General features: G+C 41.7%; 1 protein-coding gene across 1 annotated transcript; it reads right to left on the minus strand.

Annotated features, from left to right (window-relative positions):
* On the minus strand, nucleotides 1-24,376 carry LOC109865987 (zinc-binding protein A33). The gene is made up of 6 exons (XM_020454511.2): nucleotides 24,248-24,376; nucleotides 24,027-24,122; nucleotides 23,459-23,686; nucleotides 10,598-10,617; nucleotides 4,367-4,509; nucleotides 1-1,016 (listed from the first exon to the last, which is right to left on the minus strand). Exons 1-6 carry the CDS (start codon nucleotides 24,263-24,265, stop codon nucleotides 439-441), a joined length of 1,083 nt encoding a protein of 360 aa, XP_020310100.1. The 5' UTR covers nucleotides 24,266-24,376; the 3' UTR covers nucleotides 1-438.
* Between the last annotated feature and the right edge of the window lie 596 nt (nucleotides 24,377-24,972).

The raw sequence follows: 24,972 nt of genomic DNA on the forward strand, positions 1-24,972 counted from the left end.
TGACTATGTAAACACTACTTTATTGCATTAAACATGAAGAATTGTATTGTAAAAAGAATAGTGTGTTATTTTTGTCGTACAAATGTTGCATACACATGCTAATCCTGAATTTACAATAAATCAATTTAGCTAAATGAAAACTTTGCCTAAAAACCTGCACACAAAGTCCAAAGGGTATAGCAACACATGTTTCAACATTAGGTGGGTGTTTCAATATAGGCTAGTCAGCCTGATCTGTTATAGGTCAGGTGAATTTTTTATTTAAAAAAATGGACACATACACAAACTTGTTTAGATTGGAAGTGGACATAAGATTGCAGCACCAGACAGTCAGGCCAGGTGTGCAGAAAAAAAATCTGACTTGGTGTGCATGGTTCATAACACAAAAAAAAGTGATATACCACCCCCATTCCCTCCACCCATTGCATTTGTCCTCCATCAGAGGGTAGGGGCAGAGCGTGAGGCATCGCAAATCTTAAGGGGCTTCCAGTTGGACCCCTGATTGTCGTGCCCGGGGCACACAGCCTGGTGGAGGACATTGGTGAAGGTGGCGACATAGAAACAGTGGAGAGGGGTCATGGTGTCGGCCCCCAGGAAGCACACCAGGCCCCCGGGAAAGCTAGAGTAAATGCCGATGCGAGTGAAGTGCTGTCCGGCCACCACAGGGAGCGCATGGGCCACCCTGTCATGCCATGCTGTGTAGTCCCCATTAAAGAACTCCATTGCCCAAGACTCGTCTCCACGGCCCAGCCAGCAGTCCTCCTCACGGCCCTTGCGTGGGATGCTTGGGTAGGTGAGACCTATCTCCCAGTAGGTCTTCCCACTTACCTGTACCTCCCAGTAGTGACGTCCCTCTCGGAAGCCCTGTCGGCTGATGGCATTGAGGGTGGTGTCGAAGCGTGAGGGGTTCTCTGGGACTTCTTGCCAGGTGTCCGTGTACTCTACCAAGTCACCCTTAGGGGAAATTATAAGTTTCGGGTGGGCAGTGGTAGGGTCAAGGACAACGTCAGAGGCATCTAAGTAAAACACACAAATTGAGCAATTAAATACATATTTCTAATAACACTATAAAGAGAATAGGTTTCTGCTGTCAACAGCGTTCATCAGAATGCATGATATTTTTATTGCGTGAGCAATTAAACCGTTAATTTGTTTGTCTACAAAGAGGACATGGTCATGAGAGTGTTTCTCCCACCCCCAGTGTACCGAGGTCAGGAAGCTACATATAGAAATTAAAGTAGTGTCTCAAATGTTAATCCACTTTTATCCATTTTGTCTGCCCCATAAAAGCTTGTTATGTCTTTGTCCCCCAGATACTAAAGACAACATGGTCCTGAGAGTGTTTTTCCCACCAACAGTGTAACGAGTTGAAAAGAAGACTGCCCACCCATGCATTGATGAGGCCCAAGAGTCATAATGTCCTGTAAGTATACATGGAATACGTGGAATATTGAATATTATACAATGGGTGAGTCTAATCCTGAATGCTGATAGGTTAAAACTACATTCCATCCGGTGTCTATTCCACAAGTTACCACCGGCTAAATCTGACATTAAAATGCCTATTTACTCTGTTCCATCTGACTGCGCAATCCACTGTCTCATCAGCCCAGCAAGGCACGTTATAAACTTGATCTCCACTATAAAAAGTATCTAGACATTATATCACATTTCTTTTAGACTAACAATTAATTTTCAACAGCGGTGAGATTTTTTTAAACCTTGCTTTCTGTCTCTCCGACATTTGCAACTTTGTTTCAATATTCAAATCCGATCTCCAGCTGTCCCATAGTAAGGAATTGTCGGGATGAGACAGACAGGCAGGCAGCGTTTCTTAGCCTGTCAAAATCATGAGTCAGCTGGCATACATTTTATGTATGATCAGTATACAAACAAATGTCAATTGAAAAAAGGTCAAAAGAAACGAAGTGCAGCTAGTTTTCAGTCTTTCCAGCTTCAATTTTAAGTGAATGTGTTAGCTGTGTTGTTTGCTAGCTCCTCTGAACAACAGTGTCTTGATGAGTGAGCACATTTTCAATGCCAGGCGAAATCGCACCTCATTAGCTCATGTCACTAGAAAACAGCTTAAACAAATGCATACTTTGCTGTTATTCTGGCTGCACTTTTTGGCGTGACTGTAAGTAAGCCATAGTTGGCTAGCTAGCAGGCAAGGGTTAAGAATGTTGCCAGCCAGTATGGCAATGAAACATTTGGAAGAACGACTGGATCGCGCCCATAGATACAGAACAAAAAGACTGAACGACTGAGTCTAGCAACCAAACTGATAGAATGAACAACCAGCCAGCTTGGGTAGCAACCCTAGATTTGTGTCGGGACTATATCTTGTGGAAGGATGAAATAGTATGAATAAATTCATAAAAATAAAAACAATTATGAAGATATGTCAGTCATTATTTTAATATGTTGGTAACTCGTTGTATAAAAGTGATAATGCCCTTGAAGCCGGTGTTTGGAGGATATATTGGCACAGTTTCCCATGCCACTTCGTCTCGGGCCTAATACCACAAATATGGCTGAATATCTCCGCCAGGCGACCAAAAGAACAAGAGTCGGGTCTCTTGACCCTTCATTCTCAGGGACAATCACCTCTACTCCCTGGCATTCACCATCATTCGTTGTTGTTTTACAGCAATTCCAATTGAAAATGTATACCTGGTAGGGGTTGGGTGAGTAGAGGGTAAAGTGTTTACATTTCTTCAGCCCCTTTCCTCAGCTTTAATTTTAATTGCTAGGGCTGCTGTGTTTTTCAAATTATGGATTGTGCCTCAAGTTTTTGTTTATTTGTGTGTTCCTTATTTGTCTTTTATCATTAGCATGAGTTAATTTTGTAGCTGATATTAATATCTGCCAATAAACATTTTATCTACAATTTGTCATGATTGGCCACATGTCAATTTAAGAATTTCATAGACTGTGTAGTAACGTTGTAAAATTGATTGTTGTTGTTAGACGGATTGCTACCTTTAGAAAATGTACAGACTCTAAAAAAATTCACCAGCAATAAAGTAAGAAATAACACACTGCTGGGTCAAAAATACATGAATAACAATAACCCAGCAAAAGAGTAAAAAGCAATCCACAGCTGGGTCAAAATAACCACATTTTTGGGTAAATAAAGTAACCCAACGTGTTAGGTCATTCACGTAACCCAACAGTGCTGGGTCAAAATAACCCAGTTATGTAATATAGTGACTCTGCTCTGGGTTACAGAAAATAGAGTGTAGAGAATGCAATGGTGAATGCAAAACCGCCCGTGATTAAAACGAGCGGCAGCTGCATTCGTATAGATGATGTCGCCATAGTTTAGAACCGGTAGGAAGGCCATCTGATTGATCTGCTTTATAGGGGTGTGTCGACCTGGCCATACTCGTATTTGTAATTGTATTCGTAAAATGACAGTTGATAGTTGGAAGATACTCGTGATCGATAAACATGAAAGTGTTTTAATATGCCAAAGTAGATGTTGGCAAAACACCTAAATCTTCCTGCGCATTTATAGACCTAAAAAGCTGTGTGTCTGTGTGTCCTCAACTTGCAGCGGGCAGACAAGTTGGCTGTCACTCAGTCAGAATGCGCATCAGCATTTTATATTTTTTTCCCTACCCTCGCCCCGCTTGTTAGATACTATGCTAGCAAACATCCTGTTTTATCATAGTAGCAGGCTTACAGGAGGCAGCAGCAATCTAAATGACAGACTGAAATATGAGAGGAGAAGTGATCCATTCAGTGCAGCAGGATCTTTTTACAGACAGGCAAACTAGACAGTTTGAGTTATTTAGACCACGTAGCACCTCGCACTTGATTAGAAAGATTTGCACTGGCACATGGAAATTATTTTTTTTCCCGATAATAACAAAAAAATACTAGGATTCTTATAGTATCAGGACAATTGCCCATATCCATTACGATACTTGTTTTGTCCGACTACAAACACCTTAATACACATGACAACTCAAAGCTTCCCAAACGACCAACATACGAGAATAAAGCTTGTTAAATTATTTTGGTGAAAAATCATGTCCAAAAAACTTTGCTGACGCCAACGTGAATTACAACATTGTACAATAATGTTTGATGGTTAGTACACCCATTTACGATGTTTAAGTGCCAACAGCATGGCTGAAAAAGTGAATGAACCACAGCTGTGGTCCTGGACAATAAATATCCTCCCACTTAAAAGCAATCAATTCATTTCAGTTTTAAAAAAAAAACAGATTGTAAACATATTTTGGAGGAAAAAATATTTTGAAAAGTGTTTATAAATCTTAATATTGTGGCTTAATGAACACTTAATGTAATAAAAGTGATTGCACAGGATCTTTAAATAAATTGATATTGAACTCACAGCTCTGAAAGAGTTTCTTGGTGACAGGGACCTGGGACCGGATGAAAAGCAGGAGGTTGATGGTTAAACTCAAGAGCTGTTCATTCTTAAATTCATCCACCTGAAGCAATTCTGGATCTGTAGCCTTCATCGTCTCTGCTATTCTGGAGACAAGGAAGCAGAGAAATTGGTACATACACACACAGATACCCTTAGATGTAGGTTTATTTGACCATTGTGGTACATATGCAAAAACATACATAACATGTGATGTCATACTCACACAGCAAACACCATTAACAGAAAAATGGGCAACACGTTATGATCATTTTCATGAATAAGCACAGTTAACAAGCAATATAAGTAAGTAAGCATTAAGAAGATCCGCCCTGGTTCTGCCGCCTGCACCAATCTCAACATCCTAGAACCAGTACTCATGCAAGATTTGGTTCTGGGTTGCCAAGATTAGAGCCTTTACAATGTCTTATGAGAAGGTTTATTATAGGATGTTTCCTTTTATGTATCAATTTCCACTCAAGATGGCCGATACTTAGTCAAGATCATTAAGATATTCAATACAATATAAAATATACAATACATTATAAAAAGTGTAAACACTATTAATAAATTGACTAGATCGTCCCACCCCATCCCCCAGGACGCCTCTTCCCTATAGCTAAACAACCATATACCATAATTGCTGGACTATTAAGCGCACCTGAATATAAACCGCACCCACTGAATTATAAAAAAATATGTATTTTGTATATAAATACGCCGCACATGTCTATAAGCCGCAGGTGCCTACCGGTACATTGAAACAAATGAACTTGGTCACTATCTTCCTCCTCCTGTGCACTGAAACCACTGAAGTCATCTCCTTCGGTGTCAGAGATGAATAGCCTCAGAATTGCTTCATCCGATGTTGGATCATTTTCATTGTCGCTCTCGTCACTTTCATCCGGAGGCAAATACCCCGCTGAGCTCATGCTGCCCCTTCAACACGCAGCAGTCCAGCCTTTCGAAACCCGTTGATGATAGTGGATTTTTTGACAATGCTCTTGTGAATCTTGTGAAAGCGGGAAAAATCCATAAATTAGCCGCGTCATTGTATAAACCGCGAGGTTCAAAGCGTGGGAATAAAGTAGCGGCTTATAGTTCAGCAATTACGTTAATGTTCTGCATGTGCATTACTTTTACAGTAGCCGCTGCTCAGATAAAATAAAAACACAGAGGCGATTTGAAATAAACATTGCAAAAAATATATCACAGGAGGTTGGTGGCACCTTTAATTGGAGAGGAGGGGCTTATGGTAATGGCAGGAGCGGAATAGGTGGAATGTTATCAAATACATCAAACACGTGTCTTTCTTGTGTTTGATGCCATTCCATTCGCTCCATTCAAGCCACAATTAGAGCCGTATTACCCCTCAGCAGCCTCCACTGAAATATATGTTTTGCCGGCTACTTTAGGACGACATGACCAAATGCATTTAGCCTACAAGACAACATAACCTAGCCTACATGTAACTTGTAGCCTAGTCCTGTATTTACATTGCATTGGGGCCAAAGAATCTGTGTTTTAACCATCAATAACATAAAACTGTTATTTTGCTTCTGTCACGAGTCCGACCGAGGGTGTTTGGGTAGCGCGGGAGCACTACCCAGAGTTTTCCCGCCGCTTCCGTGCCGTGTTTGATCACCCTCTAGACGGCCGAGCGGTGGGAGAACGACTATTTCATCTCAGGCAGGAGAGGAGGAGCGCCCAGGATTACGCGCTGGAGTTCCGGACCTTGGCAGCCGGATCTGGGTGGAACGACAAGGCCCTCATGGACCACTACAGGTGTAGTCTCCGAGATGACGTCCGCCGGGAGTTAGCGTGTCGGGACACCACTCTGTCACTGGATCAGCTGATTGACATGTCCATTCGACTGGATAATCTGCTGGCTGCCCGCGGGCGTTCAGAGAGGGTCCTGTGCGTTCCACCACCCAGCCCCTCCGCTCCCATTCCGATGGAGTTGGGAGGGGCTGCGCCGAGGGGTACCGGAGGAGGAGGCCTTCCCTGCACCAACTGTGGTCGGAGAGGACACACGTCTGATCGGTGCTGGGGGGGTCCGTCTGGGAGTAGAGATGGCAGGCGGAACGCTTCTCGGTCACCCCAGGTGAGTCAGCATCAAACTCACCCAGAACCCAGCCGGCCATTAGGGTCAGGGATGGTCAGGGAGACCACGGTCCCACTGGACATGGTGACGCAGGGGAATCATAGGGAGCGTATCAGTTTCTTTATTATTGATTCGCCTGCGTTTCCAGTGGTGCTGGGGACTCCCTGGTTGGCCCGGCACAATCCTAATATTTCGTGGAGGCAGGGGGTTCTCCAGGGGTGGTCAGAGGAGTGTTCTGGAAGGTGTTTGGGAGTTTCCATCGGTGCCACATCGGTGGAGAGTCCAGACCAGGGTTCCACGGTGTGCATTCCCCCCGAGTATGCCGATTTGGCAATCGCTTTCAGTAAAGTGAAAGCGACTAAATTACCACCTTATCGACCGGGAAGGGATTGTACGATAGATCTCCAGGTGGACGCTGCGCTTCCCAAGAGTCACGTGTACCCGCTGTCCCAGGAGGAGACGTTGGCAATGGAGACATATGTCACGGAGTCGCAGGGGTATATTCGGCCCTCCATTTCACCCGTCTCCTCGAGTTTCTTTTTTGTGAGGAAAAAGGAGGGAGGTTTGCGTCCGTGTATCGATTATAGAGGTCTAAACGCCATCACAGTGGGGTATAGTTACCCTCTACCTCTCATCGCTACGGCGGTGGAATCGTTCCACGGAGCGCAGTTATTCACAAAACTGGATCTTTTCAATCCTTTGTAGACGAGATTCTCAGGGACCTGTGCGGGCAGGGAGTGGTTGTTTATATCGATGACATTCTGATCTACTCGGCCACTCACACCGCGCATGTGTCTCTGGTGCGCAAGGTGCTTGGTAGACTGCTGGAGCATGACCTATACGTCAAGGCTGAGAAATGCGTGTTCTATAAACGAGCCGTCTCTTTTCTGGGATATCGCATTTCTACCTCGGGGGTAGTGATGGAGGGTGACCGCATTAGGGCCGTGCGTAATTGGCCGACTCCGACCACGGTAAAGGAGGTGCAGCGGTTTTGGGGTTTTGCCAACTACTACCGGAGGTTTATCCGGGGTTTTGGCCAGGTAGCGGCTCCCATTACCTCACTGCTGAAGGGGGGCCCGTTGAACAAGTTGAAGGCGCTGTTCACTGATGCGCCCGTGTTGGCGCATCCGGACCCCTCTCTAGCATTCATAGTGGAGGTGGACGCGTCCGAGGCTGGGGTGGGTGCCGTGCTATCACAGCGCTCGGGTACACCACCAAAACTCCGCCCCTGCGCTTTCTTCTCAAGGAAGAAATCTGGAATATATTCGGGCAGCTAGGTGACTTAACCCACGTCAGGCAAGGTGGGCCATCTTCTTCACCCGGTTCCGGTTTACTTTGTCTTATAGACCGGGCTCCCAGAACGTAAAGGCTGACGCACTGTCCCGCCTTTACGACACGGAGGATGGGTCCACCGAACCTACTCCCATCCTTCCCGCCTCAAAGCTGGTAGCCCCAGTGGTATGGGAGGTGGACTCGGACATCGAGCGGGCGTTACGGGCTGAACCCGCGCCTCCTCAGTGTCCAGCGGGGCGAAGGTACGTGCCGCTTGGTGTTCGGGACAAACTGATTCGGTGGGCTCACGTCCTACCTTCCTCGGGTCGCACTGGGGTGACGAGGACAGTGGGGAGCCTTCGGGGGAGGTATTGGTGGCCTACATTGGCTAAGGACGTTAAGGGTTATGTCTCCTCCTGTTCAGTGTGCGCTCAGAGTAAGGCTCCTAGGCACCTTCCTAGAGGGAAGCTACAACCCCTTCCCGTTCCACAGCGGCCATGGTCACATCTGTCCATAGATTTCCTGACCGATCTTCCGCCGTCTCAGGGGAACACCACGGTTCTAGTGATTGTGGTTCGGTTCTCTAAGTCCTGCCGTCTCCTCCCGTTGCCCAGTATCCCTACAGCCCTACAGACTGTGGAGGCGTTATTCACCCATGTCTTTCGGCACTACGGGGTGCCGGAGGACATCGTTTCTGATCGGGGCCCCCAATTCACGTCTCGGGTATGGAGAGCGTTCATGGAACGCTTGGGGGTCTCCGTCAGCCTGACCTCCGGTTATCACCCAGAGAGTAATGGGCAGGTGGAGAGAGTGAACCAGGAGGTGGGTAGGTTTCTGCGGTCGTATTGCCAGGACCAGCCAGGGGAGTGGGCACGATACATTGCCTGGGCTGAAATGGCTCAGAACTCACTACGCCACTCCTCTACTAACTTATCCCCTTTTCAGTGTGTGTTGGGGTACCAGCCGGTCCTGGCACCATGGCATCCGAGCCAGACCGAGGCTCCTGCGGTGGAGGAATGGGTACAGCGCTCCAAGGAGACCTGGAGGGCCATCCAGGACTCTCTACGACAAGCGAGTGGAGCGGCAGAAGAGGAGTGCTGACCGCCACCGCAGTGAGGCCCCCGTGTTTGTACCGGGGGACAGGGTCTGGCTCTCGACCTGAAACCTACCTCTCCGCTTGCCCTGCCGGACGCTGGGTCCCCAGTGTGTAGGGCCCTTTAAAGTCCTGAGGAGAATAAACGAGGTGTGTTATCGATTACAACTCCCTTCCTATTATCGTATTAACCCCTCGTTTCATGTGTCTCTCCTCAGGCCGGTGGTGGCTGGTCCCCTGCAGGACAGTGAGGTACCGGAGGTCCCTCCCCCCCCTCTGGACATCGAGGGGACCCCGGCGTACACGATCCGGGCCATTCTGGACTCAAGACGCCGGGTGAGGGGCCTGCAGTACCTCGTGGACTGGGAGGGGTACGGTCCGGAGGAGAGGTGCTGGGTACCGGTGGGGGACATCTTGGATCCCTCCATGTCGAGGGATTTCCATCGCCTTTATCTGGATCGCCCTGCACCTCGTCCTCCGGGGCGACCTCGAGGCCGGTGTCGGCGCGCTGCGGGAGCCGCGCGTCGGGGGGGGGGTACTGTCACGAGTCCGACCGAGGGTGTTTCCTCTTCCCGGGCGGGTGGCGCTCGGCGGTCGTCGTCACCGGCCTATTAGCTGCCACTGATTGTTTTTCCTCCCCCTCCTTGTATGTTTAGTGGTAGCACCTGTGTAGGGTTAATTAGTTTGTCTTTATTAGACAGCCGGCCCGCCTGGTTGTTGTGCGGGATTATTTCTATGTAACCTTCGGCTCTGTTGTAGAGGTACGTGTTTTGTGCCTGGTCGTGATTTGTTCCATTGTACATTTTGATTCCCTGTGTTTGGGAACGTAACTTTTGTGAGCACCCTGTGGTGCGTTAGGTGCTATTAAAAGACGCACAGCATTGAACTCTCTGTCTCCTGCATTGGACTCCACACCCACGACACCCGGAGCATTACAGCTTTTCAATGATCATGGAACACACGATTTATTCGACAGTACATCATTGACATTTGCAAGAGTAGCCTTTTCCACTTCTGAGCAGCCAAACATTTGGCACCTGGCGGTAACCAGAGTTTTTCTCAACATGTGATCAGTCTGCTGCACTCAGGTTACAATGTGTGTAGGAGGTAAATTCGATTTGTATGGTTGATCATGTCGTTGTATGTACAATATGTCTTACAACGGACAAAGACATCTGATCATCACCTCAGGGTGAGTAGAACAGGAAGGGAGGGGGGAGCAGCACCAGAGTAGCACATGTGCAGAAGGTACGGTATTTTAGCAGGCGTCCTGAGAGTCTGGTCACGCAGCCACTCCACTCCGTAAAGAAAATATATTTCACCACCCCTTTGACCATCAGAACACTCTCAATTTGTCAGGGCATGGACTCTACAAGGGGTTGAAAGCGTTGACTCCAATGCTTCCCATGGTTGTGTTCTTGACACAAACTGGTGCGCATGGCACCTACTACCATACCCAGTTCAAAGGCACTTAAATATTTTGCCTTGCCCATTCACCCTTTGAATGGCATACATACGCAATCCATGTTTCAATTTTCTCAAGGCTTAAAAATCCTTCTTTAACCTGTCTCCTCCCCTTCATCTCCACTTTGAAGTGGATTTAATAAGTGACATCAATAAGGGATCATAGCTTTCACCTGGATTCACCTGGTCAGTCAATGTCATGGAAAGAGGTGTTCATGAAAGTTCCAAATTGTAACCAAAAAATGTGTTTCCTGATACATACCTTCTCTCCGTTTCCGCATCCTGTATGGAGATTACAAAGCAGTTAGAGGCCAGAGATCAAATCATAATCAATCTGAAAGTTATATTGGTTTATTGCATCCAGATTCAATCAAATCTACCAAATAGGACCCATGCTGGTTCCCAATTCTACCGCAATGCTAGCTCCCACCTGTAAGAAGGACATTTAAAACATGATATGTGCTTCCCTTGCCTTGCCATTCAATGAGCACACAACAACATCCGTCACTACTGCCATCCTTTAGCTAGGTTGTCAGCTAGCTTTAGGCCCCCATTTTGGTAGCACTTTGTTAGCTTTTGCTAATATATATGTGATTTCCCATTATATAGCTTGTGATTTTCCAGACATTTACACTCATTCACTAACAATGATGACAAAGCATAAGGGCCCACATTTAACTTCAGCATGAACATCAACCACTGGAATCATTTATTAACTACAGGTTTTTGTAAGTACTTTTTAGAAACAATATTTGGTAGCACTTTATAATAACTTAATCATTACTCCATTCATCATTATTTAAATATTTTTGCGTGGCCTCATCAAAAGTGTGGGCTATTTATTCTTTATAAATACTTTATAAATATTTTCAGTGATCAGTGTTATTTCTTACAAAAAGATGCATATGCCATTGGTAGACTTTCCAGCAGTACCTGATGTACCTCACGATCTCAAAATAGCCTAAAATGTATCAATGGTAAAAGAATAAGCACACAAAACTGGATGTTAAAGGGAACATATAGAACATTTTTATCACAAAAACTGTTGTGAAATAACTGTTGCAAGGACATGAGGAAGAGCTGAGGGTGAAGACTTCGCAAACCGGAACTCCCAATTTCTAACACCTTTAGACCCAAAATTTAATCACACAGCTGACCAAATTACACAATATTTTAATTCTGGGTTAACTGAGATTAGACTGCTCTAAGTGACTGCAATCCACACTTTGGTTTTGGTAGAAAGGTCACTTATGTTCAATATACTGTATTTTCTTAAACATCCTCTGTATTTTGTGCTAATTCATTGTTAAAATGAAGTTTTTTGTAAACACCACGTTGGTGGCAACTGTCACGCGGGACTAGGTGGGTGAGGAAGGAATCAGGTGCAGAGAGTTCCACTGGAAAAGGTGCACTTTAATGTGGCACAAAAAATAACAAGCCCAAAACACAGAGCGCGGCCAATAATGTGGACCACCCACAACACAGGGTGCCAGGTCCAGAAATATATCACCTCTACCTAACGCACACACATAACATAAATACAATCCCGCACAAAACAAGGGCGGGTACACGTACTTTAAATAAGGAAGCCCATTAAGCACATACAACAGGACACAGGTGAAACTAATAAGACAAAACAAACAGACAACGAAAAAGGGATCGATACCGGCTAGTAGCCTGGGGACGACGAGCGCCACCCGAACAGGCAGGGGAGCCAACTTCGGGAAGTCGTGACAGCAACTGAGCTGCCACCAACGTTAAGGAGTTTTGAAACACTTGGGTGTAAGGGGTTATGAGACAGATTTTTTTTATTTTTAATAAGAGATCCTCTATGGGTAAATTATAGACCTTCTAAAGGTGTAGTAGGCTATTCTAAATTATTTCATTTCGTTCTGAACAGATAGCACTAATTCTATAACTTTAGCAAATTTATTAGGGGTGATGCAGCTCCTCCAGAACCATTCGCACGGCTATGATTCTATAAGGAAATAGATTACAAAGGGCAACACTGGAGAGATGAGAGTTGCAGGCTCATGGCTATCAGAGCAGAGAAATGGAGAAAGATCATAAAAAGTTAATCTTCTAGTTCTGTGAGAGAAACAGGTGCACTTCTCACACAGTGCCCGCTTGTCTCAAATATACTGTAGGTTACAATGTTGCGCAAACCATAAGCCCGGGTCGGCCCAACCCGAATTAACTCTTGGACTATCAGGCCTGTAATGAAAATCAACTTTTTCACATTGTGTTTTTTGGGGGGCAGGAGAATTAACGAAGAAGAAACTCAAATTATCTATTTTATTCAAATGTTTACATTGCAAAAAGTGAGAGAAAAAACATTCATGCCAAGAGAGGTACTGGATCTGGCCAAATTGGTTCCGGAAGGACTATTTATTTTTTTCTGACTGTTTTCCATGGTATTTGGTTAGTCCTTTTAAGCATCCTCATAGATATTTATGTTATCATAGGACTGCCCATATTTCCCTCTGGCCAACGTCAATTGGTGACCAAGGGTTTGCCTTAGGACGCAAAGGTGCATCATGGGTCAGGGAGATGGTCTGATGGTCTTAGTGACAACAGACCTAGATATGGGGGGAGGTTTTAGTGGGTGGAATATTAGGACAATTGGAGGTTTACAAAGTTGCAGATACAGTATGCTTAACAGTGCAAGTTATTATATTAAAGTTATATGGACACTTAATCATCATGGTGCTTTTTAATGGTATGTTTAAAAACATTGGTTGTGGTAAGTTTAATTGAAACGTGGGTATCATTATGGTAAGTGGGGAAGTAAGTATAGCAAGATATAATTGCTTAGCATTGGCAGATCATAAAAAAGATACATTTTTATATGGCTAAAAGAAAAATAATATCTATTGTTTACAGGAAACTCATTCTACAAATATAGATGAGGTTGGGTGGAAAAAAGACTGGGAAGGAGAAATATATTTTTGTCACGGGCAAAGAAACTCAAGAGGGGTTATTATACTCATTAATGCAAATTTTGATCCGATTGTGCAAACTGTGCAAACAGATCCGCAAGGAAGATGGATTACTTTAAATATGCTATTGGACCAAAAACAGATATGGCTAATTAATCAATATGGGCAAAATAATGATGATCCACACTTTTTCGAAAATATATATAATAATCTATTGAGATCACAAGCAACGAAATCAATTATTATGGTGGGAGATTATAATACGGTTAAAGTACCTCAATGGATCGTGAAGGAAATCATTCCACAAACTATCACCCGCAAGCACTTAAGAAGATAACAAAGATCATGGATACATTAGAACTAGTGGGTATATGAATGTTGAAAAGCCCTGACCAAGTGAGATATAGTTGAAGTCGGAAGTTTACATACACCTTTACCAAATAAATGTAATACAATTAATGACATTTAATCAGAGTAAAAATTCCCTGTCTTAGGTCAGTTAGGATCACCACTTTATTTTAAGAATGTGAAATGTCAGAATAATAGTAAAGAGAATGAGTTATTCCAGCTTTTTTCCCCCAGTGGGTCAGAAGTTTACATACACTTCATTAGTATTTGGTAGCATTGCCTTTAAATTGGTTAACTTGGGTCAAACGTTTCGGGTAGCCTTCCACAAGCTTCCCACAATAAGTTGGGTGAATTTTGGCCCATTCCTCCTGACAGAGCTGATGTAACTGAGTCAGGGTTGTAGGCCTCCTTGCTCGCAGATGCTTTTTCAGTTCTGCCCAAAAATGTTCTATAGGATTGTGGTCAGGGCTTTGTGATGGCCACTCCAATACCTTGACTTTGTTGTCCTTAAGCCATTTTTCCACAACTTTGGAAGTATGCTTGGGGTCATTGACCATTTGGAAGACCAATATGCGACCAAGCTTTAACTTCCTGACTGATGTCTGAGATGTTGCTTCAATAAACCATAATTTTTCATAATTCTATTTTGTGAATTGCACCAGTCCCTCCTGCAGGAAATCACGCTCACAACATGATGCTGCCACCCTCGTGCTTCACGGTTGGGATGGTGTTCTTCGGCGTGCAACCCTCCCCCTTTCTCCTCCAAACATAATGATGGTCATTACCGCCAAACAGTTACATTTTTGTTTCATCAGACATCAGGACATTTCTCCAAAAAGTACAATCTTTGTCCCTATGTGCAGTTGCAAACCGTAGTCTGGCTTTTTTATGGCGATTGTGAAGCAGTGGCTTCTATCTTGCTGAGCTGCCTTTTAGGTTATGTTGATATAGGACTCGTTTTACTGTGGATATAGATTCTTTTGTACCTGTTTCCTCCAGCATCTTCACAAGGTCCTTTGCTGTTGTTCTGGGATTGATTTGCACTTTTCGTATCAAAGTACGTTCATTTCTAGGAGACCGAACGCGTATCCTTCCTGAGCGGTATGACGGCTGCGTGGTCCCATGGAGTTAATACCTGCGTACGATTGTTTGTACAGATGAATGTGGCACCTTCAGGCATTTGGAAATTGCTCCCAAGGATGAACCAAACCTGTGGAGGTCTACAATTCTTTTTCTGAGGTCTTGGCTGATTTATTTTGATTTTCCCATGATGTCAAGTAAAGAGGCACTGAGTTTGAAGGTAGGCCTTGAAATACATCCACAGGTACACCTCCAATTGACTCAAATTATGATAATTAGCATTTCAGAAGCTTCTAAAGCCATGACATCATTTTCTGGAATTTTCCAAGCTGTTTAAAGATACAGTCAACTTAGTGTTTGTAAACTTCTGACCCACTGGAATTGAGATACAGTGAAATAATCTGTCTGTAAACAATTGTTGGAAATATTACTTGTGTCATGCACAAGTGTCTGTAAACTTCTGACATAAACTGTATGTACAGCAACCCCAGATGTAAAAACCAGTACCTTGCAAAAGCATTCATCGAACTTCACGTTTTTCCTATTTTGTTGCATTACAACCTGTAATTGAAATAGATTTTTATTTGGATTTCATGTAATGGACATACACAAAATAGTCCAAATTGGTGAAGTGAAATGAAAAAAATTAAAGTAAAAAATTAAAAATGGAAAAGTGGTGCATGCATATGTATTCACCCCCCTTTGCTATGAAGCCCCAAAATAAGATCTCTCCAAACAGGAGCTCTCCAAACAGGTCAGGGACAAAGTTGTGGAGAAGTACAGATCAGGGTTGGGTTAAAAAAAAATATCAGAAACTTTGAACATCCCATAGAGCACCGTTAATCCAATATTTAAAAAAAATGAAAGAATATGGCACCACACAAATCTGCCAAGAGAGGGCCACCCACCAAAATTCACGGACCAGGCAAGGTAGGAATTAATACGAGCGGCAACAAAGAGACCAAAGATAACCCTGAAGGAGCTGCAAAACTCCACAGCGGAGATTGGAGTGTCTGTCCATAGAACCACTTTAAGCCTATCACAGTGCAGGTGCATTTATACGGAGACTTGATTACACACAGGTGGATTGTATTTATCATCATTAGTCATTTAGGTCAACATTGGATCATTCAGAGATCCTCACTGAACCTCTGGAGAGAGTTTGCTTCACTGAAAGTAAAGGGGCTGAATAATTTTGCACGCCCAATTTTTCAGTTTTTGATTTGTTAAAAAAGTTTGAAATATCCAATAAATGTCGTTCCACTTCATGATTGTGTCCCACTTGTTGTTGATTCTTCACAAAAAAATACAGTTTTATATCTTTATGTTTGAAGCCTGAAATGTGGCAAAAGGTCGCACAGTTCAAGGGGGCCGAATACTTTCGCAAGGCACTGTATTTATTATGGCCATTGAAATGCTAGATATTAAAATTAGATCCAACAAGAACATCAAGGGGTTAGAAATCCAGGGGATAAAAACAGAAGTGTCAATGTATGCCGATGACTAGTTTTTTCTTAAGTCCACAATCTGGATCCCTGCGCAGTCTCATCAAAGATCTTGATCACTTTTCTTAAAACCTAATTATGACAAGTGTACCATATTACGTATTGGATCATAAAAAAATAGTGTTTACATTACCTTGTAGTTGACAAATAAAATGAGCGGAAGTGAAGTAGACATACTTGGTATACACATCTCATAACTCAAAAAAAAATGAACTCACAATTAATTTCAATAGAAAGTTTGCAAAAATAGATATGATTCTGCAACCACAGAGGGGTAAATACTTGTCTATTTTTGGAAAAATTACATTGATTAACTCTTTGGTCCTATCAGAGTTTACATACGTACTAATGGCACTGCCTACTCCAGATAGAGTTTTTTAAATCATGAGCAAAAAATATTTTATTTTATTTGGAATGCTAAGCCAGACAAATTAAATGTGCCTACTTTTAATTAAATATGAGTTTGGGGGACTAAAATGATTTAATATTAAAGCTTTACACCTCTCTCTAAACGCTTCACTCATACATACATTATACTTAAACCCCAAATGGTTCTCCAGTATATTATTAAGGCCCATTCTTCATTCAAAAATGGCCTTTTGCCTTCATACAGATTACAACTTCTCATTTCCGACTAATTGAGAATGAAATTTTGTTGAAAGTATTGCCCTTTCTTAAAACCTCTTAGGGATATGGAGACGCTAGCGTCTCGTGTGGCCAATAGCCTGGGGAAATGCATAGCGCCAAATTCAAATAATACGTGATAAAACTCAAACTTTCATTAAATCACACATGCAGGGTACTCAATTAAAGCTACACTCGTTGTGAATCCAGCCAGCATTTCAGATTTAAAAATGCTTTTCGGTGAAAGCATGAGAAGCTATTATCTGATAGCATGCACCCCCCCCCCCCGAACCACCTGAACGAGATGTAAACAAAATAATTTGCGTAGCCGGCGCTACACAAAACGCTGAAATAAAATATAAAACATGCATTACCTTTGACGAGCTTCTTTGTTGGCACTCCAATATGTCCCATAAACATCAAAATTGGTCCTTTTTTTCGATTAATTCCGTCCATGTATACCTAAAATGTCCATTTATAAAGCCCGTTTGATCCAGAAAAAAAAACAGCTTTCCAAAACGCAACGTCATTACAAAACATTTCAAAAGTTGTCTATAAACTACTTTTGTAATCCAACTTTAGGTATAATTGATATACCTATACCTATATAATTGATCAAATTGTTGACGGGGCGATCTGTATTCAATAACAGCAAGTCACCAATACATGCACGATTTTCTCTCTTACATAACTATCCACAGTGTAACCTCTGCCAGGAAGTGCCTCTTCTTCGTTTCACCAATAATTAACTTCAACCCAATTCCAAAGACTGGTGACATCCTGTGGAAGTTGTAGGAACTGTAAACTGGGCGTTATCTAATTTCCCTTGACAAAGACATTTCAGGGAACTGTCAGAGGGATTTTTCTTTTTTTCTGAACAGTTTTTCCTTGGGGTTTTGCCTGCTACATAAGTTCTGTTATAGTCACAGACATGATTGAACCAGTTTTAGAAACTTCAGAGTGTTTTCTATCCATACCTACTAATCATATGCATATAACATATTCCTGGCATGAGTAGTAGGAAGTTGAAATTTTGCACGCTTTTTATCAAAAAAGTAGAAATGCTGACCCCTATCTCTAAGAAGTTTTAACAAGCCATGCAAAGCTGGTTACAATTTCAGTTTTATCCTCCAGAAAAGATTTCAACAAATGTTATGGTTAAACACGAATAAAAAAAAACATACTTCATGTTAAAAAAAAGTACAATTGTATTAGATGTATTAATGATATTATAAATACAAATGGAGGAGTTATGTCACATATGCAGTTAGCGAAAATATATGGGAATATCTGCTCAATCCAAATTTACAACCAACTGATTGCAGCACTACCACAAATGGAGGAGGCAAGTGGAAAGGGAGAAGGTAGGGAAGTTGTTTGCCTGCCACATGTTAAAGATACAAATTGGCTGAAAGGAACTGGCATAAATAGAAAAATATACCAGTTTCATCTAAGGACAAAAATGTTGACAGCTGCGCCATACAGGTTGCAAAATAAATGGGAGGAGATTTTCGATGCACCAATTCCATGGCACATGGTTTATCAACTGGTACAAAAAAGGACACTTGATTCAAAACTTTGGGGCAAATTGTAAAAAATTGTGTGTGTAGGTGAGGTTGGAAGCCCAAGAGGGCTTATATGAAAACCACACAACAAATCATTAAGCTATAATTTAGAGTTAGGTAGCAAGTCTGATCAACCAAACCACTAATCTTTCTGATAATACCAACAGATTTCATCACTTTGCTACAGACAAATTGAATATGATCTTTCCAGGACAACTTTTCATCAATTAGAACTCAGAGGAATCTAGTGGATGTGACTTGATACATTTCATTCCCACCAACTGAGATTCAGTCTTTCTTCACAATATTCCTTATTCTTACTAGTGAATACAATAAACCTGCACTTTATTTTTACATTTAAAGATGATTTGTTTATCTTGAACCATTAAAATATTTGCCCATACCTGAGGTGGTTTCATTAATTAGTGAATCATAATTATTGTGCGATAAAATCAAATTAGTATCATCAGCAAAGAGAATGTGAAATACGGTAGAAGACACAGCAGCAAGGTCATTGATATAGATTAGGAATAACAAAGGTCCAATTATCAAACCTTGTGGCACACCACAGGATATCTTGGCCCTGGTTGATGCACAGCCATTTGCATGAACAAGTTGTTCTCTATCAAAAACATAACTATATAAGCAATTATATGTATAATCATGAAAACCGTAATAATGCAATTTAAATTAACCGTGCCAAACGCTTTGGATTAATCTAAAAAGATGCCAAACCCTAACCCGGACAACGCTGGGCCAATTGTGCGCCGCCCAATGGGACTCCCAATCACAGCCGGTTGTAATACCTCCTGGAATCAGTGACACCACTAGCACTGAGCTGCAGTGCCTTAGACCACTGCACCACTAAAGGCTGTAAATATTTTATCCACATCAGATCATACTTCAGGTATGCGATGTTGCCTTTTTTCATTATGGCAGCAGTTCCTTTCTTTTGAGAACATTTTTGGGAAAGTCTTTATTGATGAAGATTTTGGTTCCCTTCAGACACTTGACTCTCCTGAAAATCTCCTTGTCTTGGAACCCGAGCAGTTTCACCACTATAGAACTGGGCAGTCCATCGGGAAGAACGTGCCACTCCTATGCGCCCTCTCCATCTCGATGAGTTTAGGGTCCAGTTTGAGTTGATCTTTGGCAGCGATTACAGCTGCGAGTCCTTCTGGGTAAGTCTCTAAGAGCTTTCCACACCTTGATTCTCAACATTTGCCCATTTATTCTTTTAATAATTCTTCAAATTGGTTGTTCATCATTGCTAGGCAATCATTTGCAGGTCTTGCCATAGATTTTCAACTAGATTTAAGTCCAAACTGTAACTCAGCCACTCAGGAACATTCACTGTCTTCTTGGAGAGCAACTGCAGTGTAGATTTGGCCTTGTTTTTTAAGTTATTGTCCTGCTGAAAGGTGCCTTCATTTACCAGTGTGGTGAAACACAGACTGAACCAAGTTTTCCTATAGAATTTTACCTGTGCTTTACCCATTCCGTTTCTTGTTTTATCCTGAAAAACTCCCCAGTCCTTAATAATTACAAGCATACCTATAATATGGTGTAGCCACCACTAAGCTTGGAAATATGGCACTCAGTAATGTGTTGTATTGGATTTGCCCCAAACATAACAATTTGTATTCAGAACAAAAAGTTATTTGCATTGCCATTTTTTTAGCAGTACTACTTTAGTGCATTGTTGTAAACAGGATGCATGTTTTGAAATAGTTTTATTCTGTACAGACTTCCTTCTTTTCACTCTGTCAATTAGGTTAGAATTGTGGAGTAACTACAATGTTGTTGATCCATCTTGAGTTTTCTCCCATCACAGCCATTAAACTCTGTAACTGTTTTAAAGTCACCATTGCCTCATGGTGAAATCCCTGAGCGGTTTCCTTCCTCTCTGACAAATGAGTTAGGAAGGATGCCTGTATCTTTGTAGTGACTGGGTATATTGATAAACCATTCAAAGTATAATTAATAACTTCAGCATGCACAAAGGGATATTCAATGTCTGCTTTTTTATTTTTACCCATCTACCAATAGATGCCCTTCTTTGCGAGGTATTGGAAAACCTCCCTTGTCTTTGTGGTTGAAATTCACTGCTCGACTGAGGGACCTTAACAATATTTATATGTGTGGGGTACAGAGATGAGGTAGTCATTCAAAAATAATTTAAATCAATAATATTGCACACAGAGTGAGTCCAATTTATTATGTGACTTGTTAAGCACATTTTTACTCCTGATTGAGGCTTGCCAGAACAAAGGTGTTGAGTACTTATTGTCTCAAGATATTTAAGCATGACTTTTTGTTCACATTTGTAACAATTTTGAAAAACAGAATTCCACTTTGACATTATGGGGTATTGTGTGTAGGCCAGTGACCAATTTTTTTATATATTTAATTGATATTTTTAACACATCAAAATGTGGAAAAGGTCAAGGGGTGTGAATACTTTCTGAGGACACTGTATGAAGGCCTGATAAGACATATCAGTAACACATAATTTTATAGTTACCTTTCAGTTGAAGAGCTTGGCTGAGAGGCCTCAGGTGGTGGCTTCTCAACTTCCTCTGAATTCTTGATCTAATTTTCTTCATTCTCCTCTTCACTGAGTAGCTCAGCATCATGGGCATCTTTCTCTAAGAAGGCCGTGCCTTCATGGTCCTCCTCATCCTGCAGGCATTCCGAAGCAATGACATCTGGCGTCAGTGTCCTCCTCCTCATGGACAGGGACTGTAATATCCGCTGGTAATGGTATCCGCTGGTAATGGTATCCTCTGTCCATTTCCAAAACTCAAACATAAAGACAAACAATGAACATTAATATTTAAAATGTAAATCAGTGACAACCCCTAGAGTGAGATTGACTTAAAGTTATATTCAGAATACACTTCAGTACATAAAAAAGGGAATCATCAATGAAATTGAATATTGTATCCACAAGTTAACAATCGCATGGTGACAATGTTTCATGTTATTATACAAAGGTTTTCACTATAACATTTGGGAAAACATGCCATATAATTGTATATCTGATAGTCCATAACTGAAATAATATGATAATGTATACCTGTAAGTAGCAGTCACAAACCAGCTAGACCAGGAACATTTAGTTACCAAGCTGACCACCAAAGCCATTATTTCTAAGCTATTATAATTAGGTTTATAACATTACATTAATTCTTGGAATCAACAGCCAGAAGGCTTAATATTTTATAGGATTCATATCACAGATAAACAGACACCTAATAATATACAGCCAGCAGGGGATGACTAGCTATGGGGATATGACTAGCTATTCAAATGTACTCACCCAATTTTTCTTCACAGCAACCCTTTCCCTTTTAGCAGGCTAGCTAGGGACACAATATAGTGCCTTCAGAAAGTATTCAGACACCTTGACTTTTTCCACATTTTGTTACATTACAGACTTATTCTAAAATAGATGTATTTTTAATTCCTCAGCAATCTACACCTCATAATGACAAAGTGAAAACAGATTTCTAGAAATGTTAAAAAATGTAGGCTGTAACCTAACTTAAATGTGGAAAAACTCAAGGGATCTGAATACTTCTGAAGGTACTGTATACTCACTAGCCAGTTCGTTTCTAGCTCTAACACCCATTGACAAATGCATTGTATTTTGTAGTTATCAAACATTAACATCAAGTAGGCTACCTTGCTTTGTTTTGGGTGACTTACTTGAACAACACAGGCTAGCACATCATAGCTAGTTAGGTGGCTAGCTAGCAATCTAGCTAGATAGCTACCATTATCTGAGAATATTTCATAAAGTTTCTTAAATCTTTTCATGTACTTAAAATATATAGATGTCATTGATCATATAATAATAACTTTTACCTCAGAAATGGTCAACTCATATTCAAGCTGATTCTACTGCTTGGCTTGGTAGAAAGTTCATTTCACAGACTCATCTACTCAATCTGAAAAAACAGACTAAAATGTAAATATTATCGTTACTAACATAAAAACGAATTACATACAGTTTCTTACCTTGATATTTTTCTCCAAATTTGAATGATGGAGCTGCCAAAGTCAAATCGAAGGGGGGGAGAAGCGCCTCCCTGTGGCAGCTGCCTCAAATTAGCAATATTCGTGTTGAGGCTAATTCCCGCCCCTTAACCCATAAACCAATCATATATTATTAATGCATAATTTAACCTATCAAAAGAGGGGTTTTATGTAAAATGTGATGATTGCAGCCCAGAGATATTGATGTGACAACCACTGGAAATGTTTCTGATTTTCGAACGGACAGGCAGAAAAAGGTTAACCATTGGTATGTTCTAGGGGGCATTTTGAGACCTTAAGGAGCATCCAGTACTGCTCGGACCTACCAATGGCATGTCCAGCTTTTTGTGAGAAATTACAATCTTCACACAATAATTATTTATAAAGTATAAATATCCCACACTTTAGATAGGGCCACACAAAAGTATGTAACTAATGATTAGTAAATGGTTTTAAATACTTTAAAAGTTGTTTATAAATGTTTGAATAACCAGGTTACTAACATTTACAAATGTGGGAGTAATGATTCATAAATGATTCATAAAATATGAATAAACTACTTACTTATCCATTTTAAATGTTTTATTATGTGGAGATATTATAAAGTGCTACCAAATATTTGTTTCAATAAATTGGACTAAATTAGCCTCTCCATTGACACCCATGTAGATTGTAGCGTCCTAGCATAACTTTTAGATTTTGCAAGGTAAGTCGAATATGAATATCAGGACTTCGTACAAACATGGCATTCATGTAGGGTGAAAGCTTCTTCATGTAATTATATTCTGTTTCCTATACTGAAATTCCTATTCTGCAACCTGGGAACTATTTAATTAGAATTTAAATCAATAATTGAATTTGATCAGCAATTGAATTCAGAAATGACTCCAACCCTGCTTCTACGGGCCAAATCCAAACTTGAAGTAAGTGTGCATAACTTGCTATCACACTCTTTATGTGATAGTTACAGGCATGTGAGTGAAATTAGAATGTCCCTATGTTATGTTCAGACGGCCTTCACCTTGTCATCTGTCTGCTCTTTCTCCATTTGGGTGCTGAGCTGGGCTATCTCCTGGTCAAGTTCCTGACTGAGGTGGTAGCAGCGCTCTATTCTGTCCTCAATGGTGCACTCTGTGGCTTGATACTCCATGTCCAGCTGGGTCAGCGTGATCCGCAGGTCCTCATCCAGAACCCTCTTCATGTCCTCATACTTCTTCTTAATCTTCTCCTTCAGTGCATTGGTCTTCTTCTGAAGTGGGGGAGGGGTCATGTGAAATGGTCATAATTAGAACATTTGACAGCAGTGCAATGGAAATAATATTTTTAAAGATACAGATTCACAGTGGCAAGTGACTATGCCATCTTTGGAAAGCCTATAAAACCATTGCTGCAATTCAACGCATTTGTAGGTCTATTTCACCATCTCCCAAAACTCCCTATCCCTCAGACATAATGTTCCATAAAACTTATTGAAATGAATTGCAATGGAACTCACCCCAGCTCTGAATCTAAACGAAATAGAATAGGATGCCAACAAGTGTTCTTCAGGCTTCTGACGAGAGACATTCACCAGACAATCATTGACTTACTGTAAAGTCAACCTGCTTAGCTGCTAGCTTCTTCATCCTGTATGCGACAACATCCCTTTGCCTCTGTAGGTGCTGTTGATGTTTCACAAGTGTTTCCTGTGAAAGAGTGAAAAGCAGCAAAGAGATAAGACATATAAAGTGAGAAGACAAATAATTGTTGCTTTAATCAAACCAATGATGTATTTTTCTTTTGAGGAACAACTGATTTACAAAGGATTTACTTGCGTATGGCCCTTCATGACAAACTCCTGTATGTATGACTGTCTGTCCTCCTTCCTTCTGTATCTCCTATCCTTCTTCCCCAGAAAAAGGATAACTGCAACTTACCAGCATAAGTATTATTACCCACGCTTTTATACCCCTGTGTCTGATGCCAAGGCATGGTAGTTGGGGGAGTTGGTAGGAGGGAGCATGGTATCTATCCCTCCCCCACCCAACTGTCCTCATACCCTGGGAAGCATGTGCCTTGTTCCGTGTATGGGTTAGGGAGTGTAAATCTCAGCTCTGGGGACAGACACAAGGGTGACTTCCCGAGCCCTCTGGAAGGATCAGGGGGCTGGGTCACAAGAGAGCGTGGATTGCTCTGTCCTCCAGTGACTGAGCCGACAAGAGGAGCACTATTTATATCTACCTGCCCCTGAACCCTTTGAGGCTTTTGTTTGTGTGTGGGTGTCACTTGTCAGGCCAGTGTGTGTGGTTTGAGTAATTGAGTGTCAGTTTGTATAGGCATATGTCAGCATCTTTAACACCAGTGTAAGAGACTCTTTAATATTGAGATCTCCAAGTTTATAACAGCTTTCTATGGAATTCGAAGGAATTCAGTCTCGCTTTAAATAATGTGCAGCTTATAAAGGCTTCATTCAGCCTTCATAAACACAACACGCATGTGTTACAAATAATCTATAACTCTACGTCATGCTTTATAAAGGGTTCATAAATGTGGCAT

This window comes from Oncorhynchus kisutch, linkage group LG20 (genome assembly GCF_002021735.2).
Source record: "Oncorhynchus kisutch isolate 150728-3 linkage group LG20, Okis_V2, whole genome shotgun sequence".
Lineage (NCBI taxonomy): Eukaryota > Metazoa > Chordata > Actinopteri > Salmoniformes > Salmonidae > Oncorhynchus > Oncorhynchus kisutch.